Here is a 20,486-nt window from a genome sequence, read left to right as displayed (position 1 = left end):
AAATATTTTCTTTGCAATTATTTCTTATATTTATTACCTCTTATGCCAAAATCCAGGCTTGGAATAGCTTTACTTTTCCACATGTGAATAGAAAAGGTTAAGTGTCCTAACCAGATGTCACACCTGAAGCAGTCGGAAACACTGCTCACAGCCGTGTTGCCAGCCCGCTGTGGTAGACTTGTCTTCCATCCCATATTGGTGAATCCTGTTGGATCAAAGGGCGGAGGGAGAAGGCCTTGAGTCAGCAAGGAGCTTACGAGAGCAATGGGGTTTGATAGTGGCTCTCCCACCTATGAAGTCCCATCGAGGTCCTTTAAACGCAGAAGATGCGTTGGCTCCACAGAGCCCAGCAGCCATCCCTCACGGCTGAATGAAGGACAGGGCTGAACTGACCTTTTCAAGACCAATTTTCAGACCTAGCCATCGGTGTATATCAATTATTTTCTGAAACAAAGAGACCAGAGTTGTCCCTGATACTTCTAACATCCTGAAGGCTTCTTGCAGGGATGCCAAAGTTAAACTTGCCTACAGAAACATCCTGTGAGGCAGAGCAAAGGCAGTTTCTCTCTCAGGGACGGGCTGTATGCAGTGCTCGCAGGGAACTCAACGTAGAATAAGAAGGGTGTGAATTTAAAGAGCGACATTGGAAACAATATGAACATCAGCAAGGCATTGCAGTGTGAAATAAGTGTCCGCAGGACTTTTTCCATGTAGAAAAGTTCTTAAAGAAAATTAAAAGTTAATAGGCCAAATAATTTTACTTTAGCCCAGATGGTTTCCGACGTGCCATATGCAGCATCATAGTTTAATATGAGGTTCTTCCAGCAGATTTCCCCTAGTCATTTTGCACCTCTTGGAAACAAGAAAGAGGAAATATTGCTATGTGGGCCTTAACTTTGTTTTATCTTTTGACATTAGTATCTTTATTTTACATACATAGGTGCATATATAGAAAAAAATCTTGTTAATTATGATGGTTTATAATACTTCCTACATTTACTCTAACTGGTTGCAGTTAACATCACTTAAATTAAAAGTGCCTTCGCAGACTGAGTGATTGCTGACAGATTTTTAAATAATGAAATTACTGGTCTGTGGGAAGTTGCTGCTAAATGTCTGGAACTTAGAATAAGCATTTGGTGAATTAATACACCAATGTACTGTCTAGTACATTTAGAGCTGCTTCTTCTTTTTAATTTACTTTAGTCAATAGCCAGTTCATTTGAAACAGAGAACACAATTGGGAGTTGAAAAAGAAGTAAATTTGTTCTTCCTGCATTAAAATGAGGTGTGATCCTGAGATCTGCTAGTTCCAAAATCTCCAAGGATGTGGTACTCGGGAAAATAATTGCTTCTGCTTATTTTCTATTTAATAAGTAATGTCTAAACAAAAAAAAAAAAAAAAAGAACAAAAGAAAAAAAAAGAACCTGGCATAGTAAAACACTTTTTTTAATTAAAAGGGCCAAAATTTCGATTTTTTTCTATGCCCAATGTCTATCTGAAAGTAGGTAAACATAAAAAATGGGGAAAAAAAAGAAAATATTAAACAGCTGTATAATTGCTATAATTATTCCATAATTTTTTAAGTTCTAAATGACTTTTTGCCAAAAAGAAATAGGAAATTTAGATTATAGATTACATTTAGCTGCAAATCAGTAAGGCTTATGGTTTACAAAAAAAAAAAAAAAGTTTTGTTTCATTATAAAAAAATAGTTATAAAATGCATATGCAAAATTAAGTTACACTACTTTCAGTATGATTTTTTTAATTTAATTTTTTTAGCACCATTGACAGATTGCATCACTTTCATTGTAGAGCACCCTCCCCTTGCTATTCTTTCATAATCCCCCTTATGGGAGGACAGTTTCCAAAAGTTGACTCACCTCCTTGAGAACATCCCCGAAATGAGATGCGCACAACTGCATGCCTGTGTTCACTTTTGAGTTATGTTCAGCCAGGCATTAACTCGGGTCAGCACTGAGCCCTTGCGGAGGAGAGGACCGCGCCTGCTGAGCTGCGTTAGCAAGAGCACAGCTAACAGGTCATGGGAAGCAATTATTCAGCTCTCCTTGGTGCTTGTGGGCTGCAGCTGGAGAGCTGCATTTGGGTTGGGACCTCCATTAGTAGAGACGTGGGTAAGCTGGAGCAAGTCCAGTGGAGGACCCCAGAGATGGTCAGGAAGTACTGAGGAAGGGCAGAGGTGTGTTTAGCCGGGAGAACAGAAGGCAAAGGGGGAATCTAATTGCTTCCTTCAACTAACTAATGGCTAATTAGAGAGAAGGCAGACCCAGGCACTTCTTGGAGGTGCACAGCAGAACGGCTATCAGCAACAGGCAAGTTGCAGCAAGGGAAAGTCTGACTAGGTGTGTGGAAAAAAATGTTACCGTAAGAGTGATTAAGCACTGGAGCCCAAAGAGGCTGTGGAAGGCCCATCCAAGGATACTTTCAAAACCTAATAATGTTATTCCTACTTTGAGGAGGAGGTTGGACTAAATGACCTCCAGATGTTCCTTCCAGCAATTGCACATGCTCTTAATTTTTTGCTTGCTTAATACCTGGACTTGAGGATTTCATGTTTTCTTCCTCCTCCTCAGCTTCGTGACTTGGGAAGTGCTGTTAATTTTGTCCATCTTGTAAGTGAATTATGGGTCACCTGCTCATATCATATTTGGATACAGACTAGATTTCGGCTCGCAGCCTGACCCAGCTGTTGACCTGTGCTCACCCACAGCACAGCCAGTCCCATCACGCTCAGGCCAGGTTCAGTCCCCCTGCAAAAGGAGCAGCAGCAGGGTGGGCTCTCTGCTCAGCTTTGGGGCTTGGGGCAGGGTAGAATTTTCCTTTACTGTCCCTTCTTACATCCTAGAGAGCGCTCAAGAAATTATGATGGGAACCGGAGGTTCCCTTCATAGCTTATATGCCAAATTTGTCACCAGTTTATGTAGTATAACTTACTGAGGTCACCGGATTGAGCCCAGTTGGTTTAGTAGTGACTATTGATGGGTTTTAGCACTTGAATGGATTGCAGGTTTTTCTTATATTTCATTGATACATATTTCCCCTCTCAGCTTTACTGTAATGAGGTACACAGTATAGAAAGATCTGCTCATCTGCAACATTGCTACCCCTGCTGTTGTTTTAAAATGGGAAACAATCAGTGCGAACTCTTAACTAAAACTTTGGTAATTTTCCAATAGAGCAGAAACAATAGCATGTGAACAAATGTTTCTCTGGATTAATACAACCTTATCACGACACAGATCTCCTCTCAGATTTCCACTGAAATAACCTGAGATGAGAATATATGTTAGTTCAGGAGGTTTAGAGGCAAGCTGCTCTTAAATCTTCTGGCAGGTTATTTTTGTTGAACTCACTCCATCTTTGCACCCATGAAATTCTTCTGGATACTTAGCAAATATCAAATAAAAGCATGTTAACCGTGTTTTCATTTATACTTTTTCTTTCTCTCTTCCCTTACCTAAACATGTAATTAATGAGTTGAGTTAATTCATAACTATTTATTCTTTTTCTCTCCACCAATCTGAGTCACAGGAATTTTCCTGAGGCATATTTTTTACTTCTGGGACTTAACACTGTTTCCCAGATAGCAGTTACCTTTCGAGGTCTTGTGACTGATAGGCCAAGTGTCTCCAGTGTACTGTTCAATCCATTATTTATAATCAGTATCAAATCCATAGCCAAGCATGCATTTTTATCCTCTTACAAAAATTACACAAACCACAATCTTATTTTAAAATTTTCCCAACAGGGGGAAAAAAGACCTACCCTCCCAAAATAAGGGCTGTGAAGCTTTGTGTTTAAAATTTCAGCTCTTAGGTTGGATGACTCAGCAACCAAACCCAGACACAGGTCTGTTTATTTTATGGGCATACATCTCCTACCATCTGCTCCTCAATACTTGCCAGTTTGTGAACAGCAAAGGTCTGAAACTTGTAACGATCTGTGGTCTGCTGCCAGCTCCAACGAGCACTGACAGTGGGCAGAATGGAAAAATGCATCATGCTGCCCGTATTTGTATGACATGCATGCCCATGAACTCAAACCGAGCTAGACAGGTATAATGCTGTAGCTGCTAACCTTCCTGGTGCTCTTTTTTCGTGCACCTCAGCTTTAGAGATGCAGAATATTGTGTTTCCTCCTGAGAAAGTGTATCCCAAAACCACCCTAAAGAAATAATGTTCCATTTGGAGAATAAACCTGAAGACTGTACAGTGAGATTTTAGTTAATTAGGTCTCAATGTATTTTACAGTGATTTAAGGCTTTACAGGTAGTCACTGGAGACGTTGCTGAATCAAGCATCAGCTCTGCGGTAAATGTGCAAGATTCTTCTGGCTCTGATCCAAGGAGCACATTATGTATTCTGTACATACCTCTTATTTCTCACGTATCCTTTGCCATTTAAAAATCTAGTGTAAGAATTTAATTTTATTGTTCATATTCTTATTTATCACATTATCATATCAGCGTTCAGTCGAAAGCTTGTCTATTTGTAATGATGAAAGAACACTTGCCATCAATCAGCTTACAGATAATATTGTAAAGGAAATTAGAATGGGGATTATTAGGTGTAGTCTGGTTTGGCTCAAGTATCTATGTTCTCATAAAATAAATATCACAGACCATACATTTGTAAAGGTCAGCTTTATGACCAGCTGTGGAGTATGAATAAAAACACATAAGACGGTAAGAGCTGGCCAGAAGTGTCAGATGGCTGGCCAACAACTGACAGCCAGACCCCGAGCACCTACTAAAACCCAACTAAAATTATGATATGGCATATAAACATCACTCATGGATCCTCCTGGTTTCAGAACAACCTCCTGATGCTTGCAGGAGTCAAAAGGCACTGGTGATGAGCATGCAAGAGTTCATGAAAGTATTGCTATTCCATATGCTGCCTCCCGCCTCAGCTTGTCTTTCTCCATTTTCTATCATGTTGCACCTATTCAAACAGAGTTTCTTACGGCATTCCTAAAGCAAGATATTAGCAGCCCAGTCAGTGTAGATTACTGCAAATAAGAAAATATTTTTTTCTTCATAGTAGCAACATTTGCTTGTGTTTAAAGCAGTGACAACTAATCCCATCAACCTGTTTACCAGAACGTCAGTTCAAAGCTCGCTCTTCTTTGCCATCTGCCCATTGATACCACCTTTTCTCAGCCATAATTCAGCAGAGCATCTATACACAGGCGTAACTGGAAGCATAGGTGTTTGGGACCAGTCATGTGCTTAAAACTAGGTACATACTTCAGTGCTTTTGTGAAGAGCTTTTGCAGCTATTGCTCTCTTTAGACCCTGCAGAGTCATCCCTCATAGTTGACAGAAACATGCCTCCAACATCGTTGCTCAAGAATTCATAGGAATTGGCAGAAATTATGTTATCCCTTGTTAAAATACCACCCTGTTTCTGAGTTAAAACCAAATATGAAGATAAGTTCCTTTATCTCTGAAAATAATCCTTCAAAGCATGGTATTTCATATTTCAGCCTAAATATTTCACATTTCAGCCTAAATATTTAAGTTTCCTATTAAATAGAGGGAAGCTCTTTCCAGGTTTGACAATTCTTCAAATTTAAGCAATTCTTAATCTGAAGTACCAGCTCTATTCTGGATAAAATCCAGAGATATTCCAGTCTGGGAACATCACTGGTTTTACTGGTTTCACCTCTTTCGATGCACGACTGTGTTCAGCATTTTTGCCACCATCTTATCAGTGTTGTCTAACAGAAAGACTTTTTGGTAGAACGGCACCTTAAAAAGCAATTTTATGTACAAAAAATGTTTAAGCAGAAAACATAGATTATGCAAGAATCATGTTTAGCACTTTCCGTAGTACTCCTTTGAGGTTCTCTTTTTGCAGAGTTTCCATTTTAAAGTATCCACTGAAATATAGTATAAATTAAGTAAGTCCTCTGTAAATTAGATGTATATGACTCAGTAGTACCTAATTATTATTGGTATTGCTATTTATAACTGAAAGGTTAAATTTATCCTTTTCATTGGCTCCTATTTGTTTGAACCTGAGAGTGGACGTTTATTGGATAATAACTGAGGTTTGTTGACATTGAGTTGTAACTACAGACAAGCTAATAGATTTGGTAGAGAATGCTCTGGAGGTAAAATATTTGATGTCTCGACCTAAGTGCCTGCACTTCTAGAGCTGACAATGCAGTCCGTGCATTTTTTATAAACTAGAGAACTGCTATAGCTATGACACTTAAAATCAATCTTGTCTATACGTCAAGAATGCGAAATTATATAGTCTGTAAACTTCCTAGGCTATTTTCCCTTTCTTCCATTTCTTAAACACTGTGAAGTAGCTAAAAATCGGCAATTTTCATTAAGTTATTTCTGTTATACAGTGATTAATTTCTTCGTTCTTTTTTTCCTCCAGTTCTGTCCCTGTGTATTTAGCTGAATGTATTCCTGAAGTCTGTTATGTATTTCCCCATATATTACATCGGTGCTTATAGGACAAATTGCTTCCCTATCTGACTGCTTCCCACTGACCATTGCGCTTTTCAGGAACACTTCCTCAGGGTGTTAGGCTGTATATAAATAACCATTTTTTAGTGTACTAACATCATTAGACTCTGGAGTTGCGCGTGATTCAATAGAAGGTAGTCCAGTTATGAGGGAGTGGTGCAAAAATTGGGACCTGCCCTTACGGGCAGCATCAACCCAGTTCTAAACTCAAGGAGGAGATTTTTGTTCCACAAAAATGCAGCAATTCCAAATTCCCTGAGCGAACCTGGCACACCATCCCTGGAAACAGCTGCACTCGCGTGCAATGTTCAAATACTGCTGAGATGTTACAACACAGATTAATATTTCCAGGAGCACTTAGGAGCCTCAGTCAGGACCAGGGTTCATGACTTCTCTGCGGGAATGCGTAGAGGACATGGCCTTAGCCCATAAACATTTCTCAGTATTCAGGTCCAGTTCAGCAGAAATAAACTGCTGCTGCTCTGTACTATTTACCATAGCCAACTAATTACAGGGCACTTTTCAATATGCTGTGTGACATGGCCTCTTTGAATGGCACAGAGAAAGCAAAAACAGGACTCAGTTCTCATTTCAGTAGCACAGCCCTAAACTAGACTCCCTTCCCGGTATTATCACATCAGGTCCCCTGACACTCACCCAGATCTGGTTACTGCTAATAGAGGAAAGTGGTACACACATACACAGCCCATGATGGTATTTTCATCTAAAGTGTTTTCAAATTTAGATTATACCTTTTGAAACAGGAAAAAAGGGAAACGAGATCTCGAGGACATGTTTAAATTCATGAATTCATGTTTAAATTCCTTTTCATGCCTTACCCTAACATTCCCTAGGCTGAGCAATAATACTCTGAGTCAGTCATACATTACCAAAATGAAAAAGCACCTGTAAAAATATTGTTGCTGTGTTATATTTCCGGTTGCATGTTTTTCAGGGTTTCAGAGCTTTGTGATAAAATCTGACAAGATATTTAACACTGAAGCGTCTACTGCAAATGCCGTGTAATTACTTTTCATAGAAACGCTTAGCTTGCCTACTCTTAAGACACCTTTCAGGAACTGTCTAATTAATTTCCCCTCTATATAAGGGGGCAGGAACTCTCTTCAAAGCTGTCAGGGTCTATTAACTAAACAAAGTTGACTTGAAATCCTGCTTAAGTGGATATTTACAGTGCAGCACATCACAATGATTCATGCTGAATGTATATTTTTATGCCTTAATTATATTCAGGAATGAAATAGACTTACTTAATTTTAAGGCAGTGGCACAAACTGATTAATACCAGGAAACTGAGACCCAAGGTAGTTATCAAGTCATTTGCTGTTGTCTTGCTCACGTAGCTCTAAGTCGCAACTGGAGCCGTGCCAGTAGCAGCGCAAAGCAAAGCCACCAAGTACAAACAATACCCTTTTAACTAGCCCATTTGCTCCCCTGTGCCTTTGAAATAACTTTATAAGGGCAAACTTCTACCCCCAGAGGAAAATGCATCATGCCAATGACATCACCCACGGAAAAACTCCTGCTGCAGTTCTGCTGCAGTCCGGTGCTTGCCTCCCCACCGAGGAGCAGGCACGTGTACTTACATGTTTAAACTTCATGTTCATCAGAGATTAAAGCAGCTTGAGCCCCAAAATGGTGCTCAGTCCTCTTACTTATCCACAGCTGCCTCTGCAACTTGCTACCGAGGGCAGGGAGGGCTCACGCGGAGCTGGCCAGGGCCCCGAGCGCACTTGCAGAACAGACCCTGCTTCGGTTCAGGGCGGCTGTAAACCAGCAAAGCCCCTGGATAGTCCCCCAGCTTTCAGGTGTGGGGTTTCAGGACTCCGTTGGTGTGGGAGTATTAAGGATCCTCTTCCACATTTTCTTCTCCTGTGGAGTTAAATGGAGCCAGAAGGAAAACTGGAGGTGGGGAGCTGAGGTGAGAGGGAAATAATTGCTGGAGGGTAGGTGATGAAATGAGATGAAAGAAGGAAAAGACAAGTCAATGACAGGGAAAAAGGCTGACACAGGTTAAGTTTCACAACATGACTGAAACAATATAACAGCTTGTTGCAGCCAAATGGCAGGCTCCTGCTTTTCCTCTCCCATTAGTTTTTTGCTTTTTTTTTAATTCTGACTTAGTCCTCTTTTCTCCTACTGAGGGAGAGAATAAATCAGCACAGGGGTCCCTAAGTCAGCATGCAGCCAGATGCAGAGACTATCCTGTATTCCTATGGCAACAGCGAATTGTTAGATCAGCTTAGGTGTTTTGTGAAACATCACCATGGGAAGGAAGATAAACATGGGGAAAATGAGAAAGCATATAAATTAAAATGTAATTAAGACATATTTATTTTTTGTATGTGCCAATATTTTTTTACTGTTGGAGAAGTGGGGACTCAGAAACCAAACCTAATAGTCCTGGATTTCAAAGAATAGTTTGGTATTCATAGCGGGAAGGAAGGTAGAAAACAGGGGAGGGGAAGGGGCAGCGCATCAGTCAGAATCTTCTTTTATGTGCCTTAATGCATTTTATAGATCTAAAGATGAGCAGAAGGACCATTATGACTTATTGCATAATGCATGCTCAGTGCCCGATTATGCTGGCATGGGCAGGGCTTCAGGAAAGTTAGTCTAAAAATTCCACCTTAGAACTCTGAAGCATCTTTATAATGACACTTTTTAAAGTAAAATTAAAAAAAAAAAAAAAAAAAAAGATGAACTGAATCCCATTTAATCCCTGTTTTAAATAGAGAACTATTATTGGCTTGTACTAGACACAGAGCGTCTTGTTTCAATGTTAGTCATAATACTGTTAAAAGTGATCTAAATGGCTGTTGAAGCCACTCCTGGAACCTCTTGCTATAATTAATGTTAGACAAAGAGCATACTTATTTTACTTTAGAATAGTGCTTTTGAGACTCATTAAAAACTAGTGCCATATGTTTATAAATGTAACGTACCCAATAAACACAGGAAATATAGTGGTGCAGTCAGTTCTTATCCTGTAACAATCATCTCTTGCTGTGGTGGGAAGAGTGCACATGCTACTGCAGAATAAAATCCTGCAAAGCGTTAGAGCTCTCAGAAACCTTTACTTATAGGAAGTCACCTTGTCACTTGTTGGTGTGGGTTTACACTGAAAGTCTGGGCACGAGTTTAAGTTCTCAGGCGGCCATCAGTTGTACATAGGCCTATGACCTTTTACACATGGTTTACTGTTCTGGGATCAGAGTCATGCCAATCCCCAGGCAAGGTCTCGGAGCTTGGGTATCTTTTCGCTCAGCCCATTCGTTAGGCCAGAGAGTGCTCTCACACTGCTGCGGTTCAGAGCCACATCAGCTCACTCCACAGGTTATCAGGTCAGCAAATCTACCTGCGGCTTAGTTTTCTTTCTTCATTCTTCAGTCAGTTTGACACCACCCCCAAAACAGTCCGGAGCAGCCATTAGTTAATGGAAGAGACTTACCAAAATGTGTGTGCTCTGATATTAGTGTCCATTTAAAAAATTAAGTTGGGGACTCCATTAGGACCAGCATCTAGCTGTCTTGCTATTATTAATGAGGCAAGAGAAAGTTATGCTATTCAGTCACGGGACCCGGAAAAAGACACATTATAGGGACACTTAGCTGAAACTGCAACTAAAAGGCTCCAGTTATCAATAGCATTATTGAGTTTTGTTCTCTACACTGTGCAGCCAAACTTAATTGCTTTGTATGCAAAGTCTGGTCATTGTGGCTTAAGATGCACAAGTGAACAAAACTCACTGGGTAACAGTCATTTATAGTTGTATTCAAATTATAAATAAACATAGCTATTTCTAGTTCTCCCTATTGTTATTCGGAATACAACTGACTTTAAATCTTCACAGGCTTCTTAGCTTGTGTAGGGTGTTACGAGTGCCAGCTATAACCCAGCAGCCATATATGGCAAGCTTTGGGCAGAGGCAAAGGAGCTCTGATCTGTCAGCACCTATCCGTGTTTAAAAAAAAATGACATTTAGCTTTTTTAAGACAGTTCTGTGTGGAAAAGAAATTAAAATCCCAGTTGCTTTTTAATTTGAAATGTGAAGACAGTGGGATCCACTGGAAAAATCCACCTGGAATGTTCCATCTGGTTCAGTGATGCTGATAATCGTCAGACAGATACAGTGCAGACAAGCTGGAAAAACTGTTTCCTCTCTTTCTCCCGCACTTGCTCTGATATTCAGCACGCGTACAATGCCTTTTACAGTACTCCTTCTAGGCTGCACCTTTTTGTCCCAAGTCTGATACAAATCCCAAGACTTAGGTACCCAAAGGAGTTTATCCAAACTAATTTATTTGTTTACTGTCCCTACGGTTCTTCCCTTGCACCTTGCACCTACCCCACCTGCTGGGTGTAGGGAGGGTGGCCAGGGGTATCACGCTTTCAGGCTTCTCCCTTCTCATGTAAAATATAAAGAGCCAGCAATGTTTGCAGGGCTGAGTGGCACGGTTTGCAGGGGCATGTCTTAGGGTGCAGGTCCTAACTCTGACCACTGGTAAGGAAATAAATTACATTTGTTAGTGGGTTATGTATTTTTCTATAAATCTCATCCACAATTTGTCCTTCTCGTTTCCAAGGAATCCTACAACTGAACCAGTTCTTCTTCATCTGTGGGGATTTTTTATTTTCTCCCAAATCATGTTAGAAATTCCAAGTCACAGAACAAAGAAACAAAGTTTGTTTTTTCAAAGAAAAAAAAGAGTTGATGAAAACAGCCCTGACAGCTGTACTCTGTGGCTCAGTAAATTAAGACTTTTTACTTACTGCTTTCAGGGATGTGTTTAGTCTAGATACTAGTGATTTATGTATCTTTTTTGACTGGGTTGTATTTTTTTAATGCAGATTTGCAGTGATTTCATTCAAGCTTATATTTACCTAGCGTGAAAGAGATGTTGAGAAGAATATGAGTGAATTTAGTCCCTCAAAATGTTTCCCTTCTCAGCTTGTTATTTAAGGGACTGCTTAATTTTTAAAGAAATTTGCCTATCTTGTTTCACAACCCACCTGAAAGTAGCAGGGGTTTGGAAGGCTGCTGGGAAATGGTCTTCACTTCTCTCTCTCACAGAAGTGGCAGTGCACAGAGGATGCTTCGGGCAAACTTCGAATTCACAAGTGTAAGGTATCTAGCGACATACTTGCCATCAGAAAAAGGACCCGCAGCATACACTCCCGAGGATACAGCGGTAAAGACAAAGACTGCAACTGTGGAGACACTGATTACCGAAACAGCAGGACCCAAAGAAAAAATCAAAGACAGTTCTTGCGAAACCCTAATGCGCAAAGTAAGTGTTATCTGATCTCCTGAACCACTGAGGCAAAGAGCAGGGGAAACTGGCGAGCAAAGTGTTGGCTTACCAGGAGGCTCTTGTTTTCACCTCCGCGTATAAAGAATACATCCGTAACTGGCAGTCAGGTTCTACGTCACTGCCTCTGTAATAACAATAACGATAGCAGTGATATTTATCCTTTGGATCATAGTGAGGAAGAGTCTTTAGGCCGGTGGAGGTGGTGGTGGAGGTGGTGGTGGAGGTGATGCTCTGGGGCCACCTATCGCGCTGCTCAGCCATGACAGCCCGGTGGCATCTGCGCAGCGGCCGGTGCCGTTATTTGCCGAGACGGCCGGTGCAAGAGTTCTCTTGCAGCGTTACCGCTGACTTCTCCCCGTCTGATGCTGTCCCGAGGCAGGCACGGCGGTGCTGCGGCTGCCGCCGGGCTGCAACGCTGCTCGGCTGGAGCGCCCGGCACGGCAGCGCCGGGGTCCCCGCAGGGACAGGAGTGAGATTGCAGTGTCCTCTAGTGGAGCGTGGGCTGAAGGCACTGCGCAAGAGGGGTTTGGGACAGCACTGCTTGCGTTTGTTTCTGCTAAAGATTTCTACAAAAGAAGGCTGTTTTAAAAAGCCGTTATTTTAAATGGAACAAGCGTTTCCACCTATCTGCCCAGCGATGAAAGGGAAGTTCTGTAGCTATAGCAATACAAGCGGACCTGGATTTCAGACTTTATTCAAGAGCAGGCTGTATTCTCCTGCTCTCTATACTAGACTGGGGAATGAAATAAAGATGGGTCTTTAAAACAGGAAGATAGCGAAGTCGTATGAGAAATGCAAAAGTTAGAAGATGCTGCACAGATGTCTATGAAATAAGAAAATAAAATCAGTATAATTCAAAATATTTCCTGTTTTAAAGCCTCCCCCACTCTGGATGTGAACAAGAATCCCTGGTATTCTTTGTGCATTCAACCACAATATTGTCTGTCTTGAGTTGTCTTACTGTTCAGACTAAATGCTGCCGTGATATAATTTCTTCCATTTGTTTAGTATGAGCTAAGGAGTTTGACAGTGTTTGACAGCCTGAAAAGGCTACATGTCACAGACTGCCAGGGTGATTCTCAAACTGGGGAATGTTCCCCTAAGCGATATTTTTTCAAGGCCAGGTTGGAGGGGGCTTTGAGCAACCTGGTCTGGTGGAAGGTGTCCCTGACCATGGCAGGAGGCTTGGAACTAGATGATCTTTAAAGTCCCTTCTAACCCAAACCATTCTATGATTCTATGATTTTCAAGGGGAGATGCCTGTCGTATACCTTGGAAAGAGAAGGTGTCTCCAGGACACCAGCAAGGGCTGAATGGAGATTGCAACTGGGGGGGAGTGACTTGGGGAGAGAAAGAGGGGAAGTGTGGAAAACATCTGAAGGGGGCATCAGAAAAAGTCCAATTGTTATGCTTTTCTCCTTTACAACATTCTTATTCCTTTACATTTATACATATAGATACATATACACTGGTATATGATGGATTCTTGCCCTTTTAATGTCTACCTTTAAAAAGGAAAAAGTGTTATCCTTTTAAAAAGTCATTTTTATTCTAAAGCATGTCAAACATGTCACATGCCAATTTACAGGTGGTGACCTTGTTTCACACACTACTGAATGGTTTAATTTTCTAAAATTGTTTCTAATCCTGTGGTCTCTGATTTTTTGAGTGTCTCTTTCTAGATATCCGATTTCTAAGATGCCGATTTTATTTGGAAATATAGATGCTAACTGTGGCATAAGGTCAGACTAGCATGAAATGCAAACCTTGAAGCAATTGAAATTTCATGCTACTCATGAAAGTGTGGGCCCCGACGTATCAAAAAATCATTACATAAGTTTCTGTAAAGCCACAGAAAAAAGAAGCTGTTTTTACTGAACAGCATTCTTGCTCTTTGGAGTATGCTTTTTGTTCATGGCATGGGTCATGTAGATATGTATATGCAACCAGGAATGTTTATTTCTTCTGCTTCAGAATACAAACCTCGATTTGTTCACACTCGCCAAACCCGGTCCTTGTCTGTGGAATTTGAAGGTGAAATATATGACATAAATCTGGAAGAGGAAGAACTGCAGGTGTTGAAGACCAAAAGTATCACCAAGCGTCACAATGCTGAAAATGAGGAAGAAGCAGAGGAAACCGATGGTGCTCCTGGTGACGCAATGATCGCTGATGGCACTGATGCTATAGGTCAACCCAACTCTGTCAGAGTGACGCACAAGTACAGTTGCTTTTTCTGCGTGTTTTTTTCTTAAAATGAACTCTTCATTTTCTAATTGCATTCCCTCTCTTTCCATTTTTTACTGTTTTATGATTACAATATTTAAGAACTTAAAACTGTCGTTGTAGATTTTAGATAAACCTGAGTTGTACTTGTTAGTAGGTGGAATCATTTAACTTTAGTATCTGTATTTTAAAGGGAGGCATCTAGTTTAGGTTTTATTTCTGAGGAAGAGTAGGCATCTCCAGAGGGAGATTCATCCTCCGTATCGAAACATGCATCTTATGATGGATTAATCACTCTGTGAAGCTGACGCTCCTGCTGTTCTTTATAAAGTCTAGGCTACCAGCTTAGCATAGAGGCCTAAATTTGAGAGGACTGAAATCCCACTCTAAATGAGGACAGATTGGATCAGTTGCACCCCCTTTCTTAATGCTTAGTTGTTTGCAGCCAGTAACATTAGCTAAGATACATTAGACCTGTTTAACCCTGAAGAGACTCACAGTCATCTTTCCATCCTAGAAGATGCTTAGATTTCAATTTTTAGCCCTACACTAAATCTGAATGAAAAGGCAAAAATCTCAAAATATTTTTAGTTTAAATATCTAATATGATTCATCTGAAAAGCCAGGCAGATGCAGGCAACAAAAATCTTCTATTTTACCCTTTTTATTGTGTTTAAAATATAAATAGCATTTCTCTCTTTTCTTCTTTTTTTTTTTTAAACATCAAGGAAAACATAAAAGTTAATTTTGAATAAGTAAAAATTATCCTTTTTTTTACACTGATAATTTCCAACTGTGGCATTAATAAAGCCTTAAATAGCTTTCTGGAAAAGTTATTATTTCTCCATAAAGTGTTTTGACTTTTACTGAATACAGTATTGTTTTCAGAAATCTGTGAGTGAAGAAAAAAACATAATGCGATAACATGGGAAGAGATAAACATCTAAATCTTCCTTTCCGCTATTCTTCTCAAAAATTAAAAGAAGGGCTCTGATGAAGCAGGACGCAAGAAAGGTTGTGTCTATAAAATTGGAATATTTCTGTAATTAAGGAATTTCTGTTTGTCAGCATAGAGGCTTTGAAAGCCCAGCCTGTAGTCTGCTGGATTTTCTCTCTCAGTCCACCTCCTTGGCCTTCCACATGCTTTTTTTTCTCTTGGTACAGCTGTTTTTTCAAACACTGGTATGAATGTTTTTGCCATTGTATCACTTTGTGACTTGAGTGTTCTGTTTGTAACCACCTGTAACCACTGTAACCACTTGTTTGAACTCTCTGCTCTAACTTTGATTCTTATTGATCTTTATTGATTATATTGATCTTTAGTCCATTGACTGTATGTTCTGTTCTTGACTATTTTACGTACTTGGAAGATGAGTCACATTCATGTGGCAAGAGGAATATATTTCTCACCAGCTGGTGGTTAAATAAGCAATGGCATGTTTGGTTAAGAGGCTTTAAATTCTGAACAGGTTTTTATTTCCGTTTCAATTTCATTTCTGATTGGATTAAAAATTTCCAAGATGGCTGTGCCATTGCATTTTTGCTTAGCAGGCACAAAGCGTCTGTCATGGATGAGGATTTTTTTTTTAATTTGCAGAGAAAACAGATTGAAGCAATTATTAATATTATTAAGTCAACATGAAAAGACCTTGTAGAGTTTATTCATTTCTTAACAGAGTACAACAAAGAATTGATTAGGAATGTTGGAAGAAAGAGAAGAAATGGGTAGGCAATTGGGAAACCACTTACCTTCTTTTTCCTATTTGTTAAACTCACGTCTACAGATGTTTTATTCTTCCAAATGACACTATTCACTGTGAGAGGGAGCTCTACCAATCCGCCAGAGCCTGGAAGGACCACAAGGCTTACATTGATAAAGAGGTAAGAGGTATTTTAAAACCTGAGTGAAGTCTTTGCACTGCTACCTTTTCAAAGAATAGTTCTGACTCGGAAATATTCTCGACAGATCGAAGCTCTCCAAGACAAAATTAAGAATTTGAGGGAAGTTAGAGGACACCTAAAAAGAAGAAAACCAGATGAATGTGACTGTAGTAAACAGAGGTAAGAGAGATGACATTCAACACTTGAAAGCTACGCCGATTGCTAAGGCTTACACATTTTCCAAGTTTTTTGAGATGGAAAAGAAAGAACATAAGCTTTATTGATATTTATAACCACTGTAGGTACTCATTTTCGTTAGATTGCTTTTAAGAGTAGAAACTAGTGTGAATCAGAAGAAGATAAATGTAAAAATTTTAAGATTAAATATGTTTGTATTCTGCTAACGTATTTGAACCTAGCTGTAGTTTTGCTATAATCTAGCATAGGATCACTCACACAGATATAACTTCTTTAAATGAAGCGAAAATCATAAGTCATTCTGTGTAGTTCTTTAAGAAAATGTCAAAGATGGTATGTTTCTGGTTTGGTTTTGTGTTGAAAATGGTTTCATGACTTGATAATTCCTAACAATTTTCCCTGTAGCTATTACACCAAAGAGAAAGGGGTAAAGGCCCAAGAGAAACTCAAGAGCCATCTTCATCCCTTCAAGTAAGATTGTTATTATCCTCTCACTCTCTCAGCTGGCTTTTTGGTGACTGGAGAAATATTATTTTGGGGCTTTTGCATTTTTTTTGTGGAGAGGGGAAGGGAGGAGGCAAGGGAAAGAAAAGGCCACATACAGCAAGCTCTCATGAGAAACCTTCCGTAGTTTTGGACAGACTTGTGAAAGTTTATGGGTAATATTTTTAAAACCTATTGATAGAAAATGGATGAAATTGATAATTTCAGAAGCTGATTGACCTCATGATTGTTAAAAAGATCCAGTTAAACCTAAACACAACAGTGCATCATTTCTCATGCTTACTGAAGAGAACACCTTGTCATAACAGCTGGGGTGGAAGCTGAGCTAGAAGAGGGGCATATTCTCATCTTCTCATCTTTAAAAAAGCCAGAAAGATGTAAAAACTGCTAATGCTGTTGTTAACCAAACAGAGACTGTTCTCTGTCAGCTGTGCCCAACTTTCTCTCTGAACAGAGAAGCAGCCCAGGAAGTGGATGGCAAACTGCAGCTCTTCAAAGAGAACCGGAGAAGGAAGAAGGAAAGGAAGGGGAAAAAGCGCCAGAAGAAAGGAGATGAGTGTAGCCTTCCTGGACTGACATGTTTTACCCATGACAACAACCACTGGCAAACAGCACCATTCTGGAACTGTAAGTCTTAGCTCCACGTGCAGGTGTGATGTAGGTTATCTTCTGCTGTGTTACAGAGTTTCCACTTCACGCAATCAGAGCATTATTTTGAAGCACTGACGCTTAGTAATGCTGCTACTGCTGTTATTCTGAAGTACAAAGGAAGAATGTCACTTGAGTATGCTTGTGATTGTTGCATTACTTATTTATATGAAGTTATCACAAGAGGCTTGATGCTAAACACCACAGAAACAAAAAGGAGAGCTGGCCTCTAAAACAAACTTTCATAACTAGCCACTGAGATTTGTGTCATTTCTTGGAGATCAAGATGACCAAATATTTCACAGGAATTTTAATTGTGTTTCGGTTATTAGTAACAACCTTATTCTTCCAATTGTCATAAATCCTTTTTTGGGACTTGACCTTTAATGTTGTCACAAACTTCAACACATAAAAGGTCTAATTTAATTTTATCATTTTGATTTTGAAGTGTATCAAAAACAAGTTACCTTATTGTGAAGAAAATACCGATACTACCCCTTATGAATTCTTCCCAGTATTCCCATTTTTTTATATTCTAAAAGAATTTAAAAGTCACAACTGTGGAATGCTCACCTGGTGTATAAGAACAAAATATTAGAGCTAGAAAATATTTTAAGTTCCCTTAAACTTCAGGGTATATAGATAACCATCGTATTGAGGCATGCTACGACATTTCTTGGTATTCAGCATTAACAAAACAATACCTTTCTCTTCCTTGGTGGTGGAGGAAGAAAAGTGATTGAAAACTTTACTTTCAGAAATTTCAAGATCAAATGATGATTAAGGTACAACATATTTGACTCCAAGTAGAAAATGTACTAAGAACAATTTTTAATTTGGAGAAAGAAGTCGTCTCCTAGTGATAATCTGTTCTGATTGCACTAGGACTTCTGCTAATATGCTTTTTACATTTTAAGATGTTCCTAAAGCAGTCATATGAATGATTTTTGTTTTAAAGACAACAATTAAATTGGCTTATTACTTTTTAACTGTGGAATAACAAACAGTTATGAAAAGTTGCTCATATTGCTGTGCATACTGGCAATGCTCCAGCAACAGTCATGGTGTAAAAAAATGTCCCTTTGACGCAGTCCGTAACTTCAAGAAGAGCTAATGTGTTGATTCACATTACACAGATAAAAAGGTCAATACCATTAGTATTTTTATGAATTTTGTTCAAAACATTGATACCGTTACAGCTAGTCACAGTACTAATAACAAATCTAAATCTAAAATCTAAATAAAAATCTAAGGCAATATTAACATTTTATTATTGGAATTAAAGAAACATTCTTCCACAGCAAAACTTTGTTAGCAGTTTATTTGAAAATTAAGAGAAATACCTTTCTTACAGCCTTTTCTGCTGGCAGAACAAGATTATAGGCAAAGTATACCCAGGTCTCCTCTATGGCTGCTCCCATCACCCTGACACCTGGATCCAGGTGTCTTCAGTCTGGAGTGGAAGCCTGCTCTAGGTTTCCCCAGGTTGAAAAGTGAAAACAAGATGTAATCCAGTTACACTGCTTGGGATTGTCCTACAAAGGCCTGAGTGCTTCGATTTCCCTCTTATTTGTGTATCAAATAAATGAAATGAGGGATTGCAGTTCAAAATAATAGTTAAGTGGAAAACTCAAGCCAGTAAGGGAGAGTTGCTTAAAACGAGGCATAGGATTATCCGTTGGTCTTCGTTCTCACCTTGCTTCTTCCATCTTTCTTGCATTCAAGGTGCCAGGCAAGCTCCCTGCTTGCAAACCCATCTCTTCATTGCCTAATCTCTCTCATTTGCCTCATTCCTATACACTGCCTCATGCTTTCTTGGCTGCTGTGTCGTTTCCGTCTCACTTATGATATCAACTAGCGATTTGACCTTCCTCTGTAGTGCTTACAGTTCTGTAATTTTCTGTTGTACTTGCACCTCAGAGGCTCTACTAGGTTAAGGTTACTTACTGCTGGGGGAAACCATATCCTTATATATAGTAAGCAATTCCGAGGAATCCTGTATACAAACCTCAAGGATCAGGATTTTTGTTGTTTTTTTGTAAAGTCTGAATTCTGCTCAATCCCAATAAACCATATAGAACTCAGAACAGAATATGCCTCATTAACTATGGGATTCACTATCTTCTGCTTTCGTTAACTGTATGTTTGTGAAAATTACATTAGCAACATTTATTCTGTTTTAGATGAGAATCTAAGATTATTCAAATAGACGTTTTTTTAAAAATTGATCTAGAATTTAAATACATGAAAACCTATAGAAGTTTCACCAGTAGAAAAAACAAGCGTATTATTTTTCACTGAAAACTAATAACTTGTTTCTTTAATTACAGTGGGCTCTTTCTGTGCTTGCACAAGCTCGAATAACAACACTTACTGGTGTTTGCGAACAGTTAATGATACCCACAATTTTCTCTTTTGTGAGTTTGCGACTGGCTTCTTGGAATATTTTGATATGAATACTGATCCCTATCAGGTAAACCCCTTTCCCTGTTACAAAATATTGTTCACCAGACTCCTCCAGGGTTTTTTAATTTCTGTTAACAAGTATTTTTTCCCTCCATTCCTCTTTTCTTCAGCTGACAAATACAGTACACACAGTGGAAAGAGGCATTTTGAATCAATTACACATACAGCTAATGGAACTGCGAAGTTGTCAAGGTTATAAGCAGTGCAATCCGAGGCCGAAGGGACTTGAAACAGGTAAAAAAAAAAGAGAAATGTTTATTCCCATTTTATTCATTTTTTTTCATCTGCTTAAGTACTAATTGTATCCATGAAGTCTCGCTCTCCTAAGTGTTGCTCGGAAGAGTTTGGAACGATCCACATACACCGTCCTGCACAACCGCAGGACCAGGGAGCTTCTTTGCAAGTTTGCACAGATACTGATGGCAAAGCACAAGCTTTGACAGAAATGCTGCAGAAAATTTCTCATGTTATTTGAGCTAATCAATAACAAGCATATGCAGATCTTCATAGTCATAATTCCTCTCTGTTGCAGGGTTTATTTGGTTAGTTTTTGCCTCCCAGTAGCAGGTGAGGTATTAAATCCTGTGTTTATTCCAATTGCTGTCTGTCCATATGAACAACCTCAGGCTCTACATCACAACTGAGACTTAACATTGCAAACTTCTAATAGCTGTAGTCCCCTCTGTTTTTGAGGAAAGCAATATTTCTTTACAAGAGTCTC

The 20,486-nt window shown here is 39.4% G+C and overlaps 1 protein-coding gene across 10 annotated transcripts in view; it reads left to right on the top strand.

The window, feature by feature from the left end:
- SULF1 (sulfatase 1) overlaps positions 1-20,486 on the top strand; it is a 124,617-nt gene that overhangs the window by 95,782 nt on the left and 8,349 nt on the right. For all 10 annotated transcript variants that reach the window (XM_072852366.1, XM_072852372.1, XM_072852371.1 and 7 more), the window contains 8 exons: positions 11,602-11,818; positions 13,817-14,063; positions 15,853-15,949; positions 16,035-16,129; positions 16,553-16,618; positions 17,106-17,278; positions 19,630-19,772; positions 19,876-19,999. In XM_072852366.1, the coding sequence (XP_072708467.1) occupies positions 11,602-11,818; positions 13,817-14,063; positions 15,853-15,949; positions 16,035-16,129; positions 16,553-16,618; positions 17,106-17,278; positions 19,630-19,772; positions 19,876-19,999 (1,162 nt within the window). The remainder of the gene's footprint in view (positions 1-11,601; positions 11,819-13,816; positions 14,064-15,852; positions 15,950-16,034; positions 16,130-16,552; positions 16,619-17,105; positions 17,279-19,629; positions 19,773-19,875; positions 20,000-20,486) is intronic.

Source organism: Ciconia boyciana, chromosome 2, assembly GCF_034638445.1.
Source record: "Ciconia boyciana chromosome 2, ASM3463844v1, whole genome shotgun sequence".
Classification (NCBI taxonomy): domain Eukaryota; kingdom Metazoa; phylum Chordata; class Aves; order Ciconiiformes; family Ciconiidae; genus Ciconia; species Ciconia boyciana.
The sequence above is the reverse complement of the archived record's forward strand: the minus strand, read 5'-3'. Positions and strand labels throughout refer to the sequence as shown.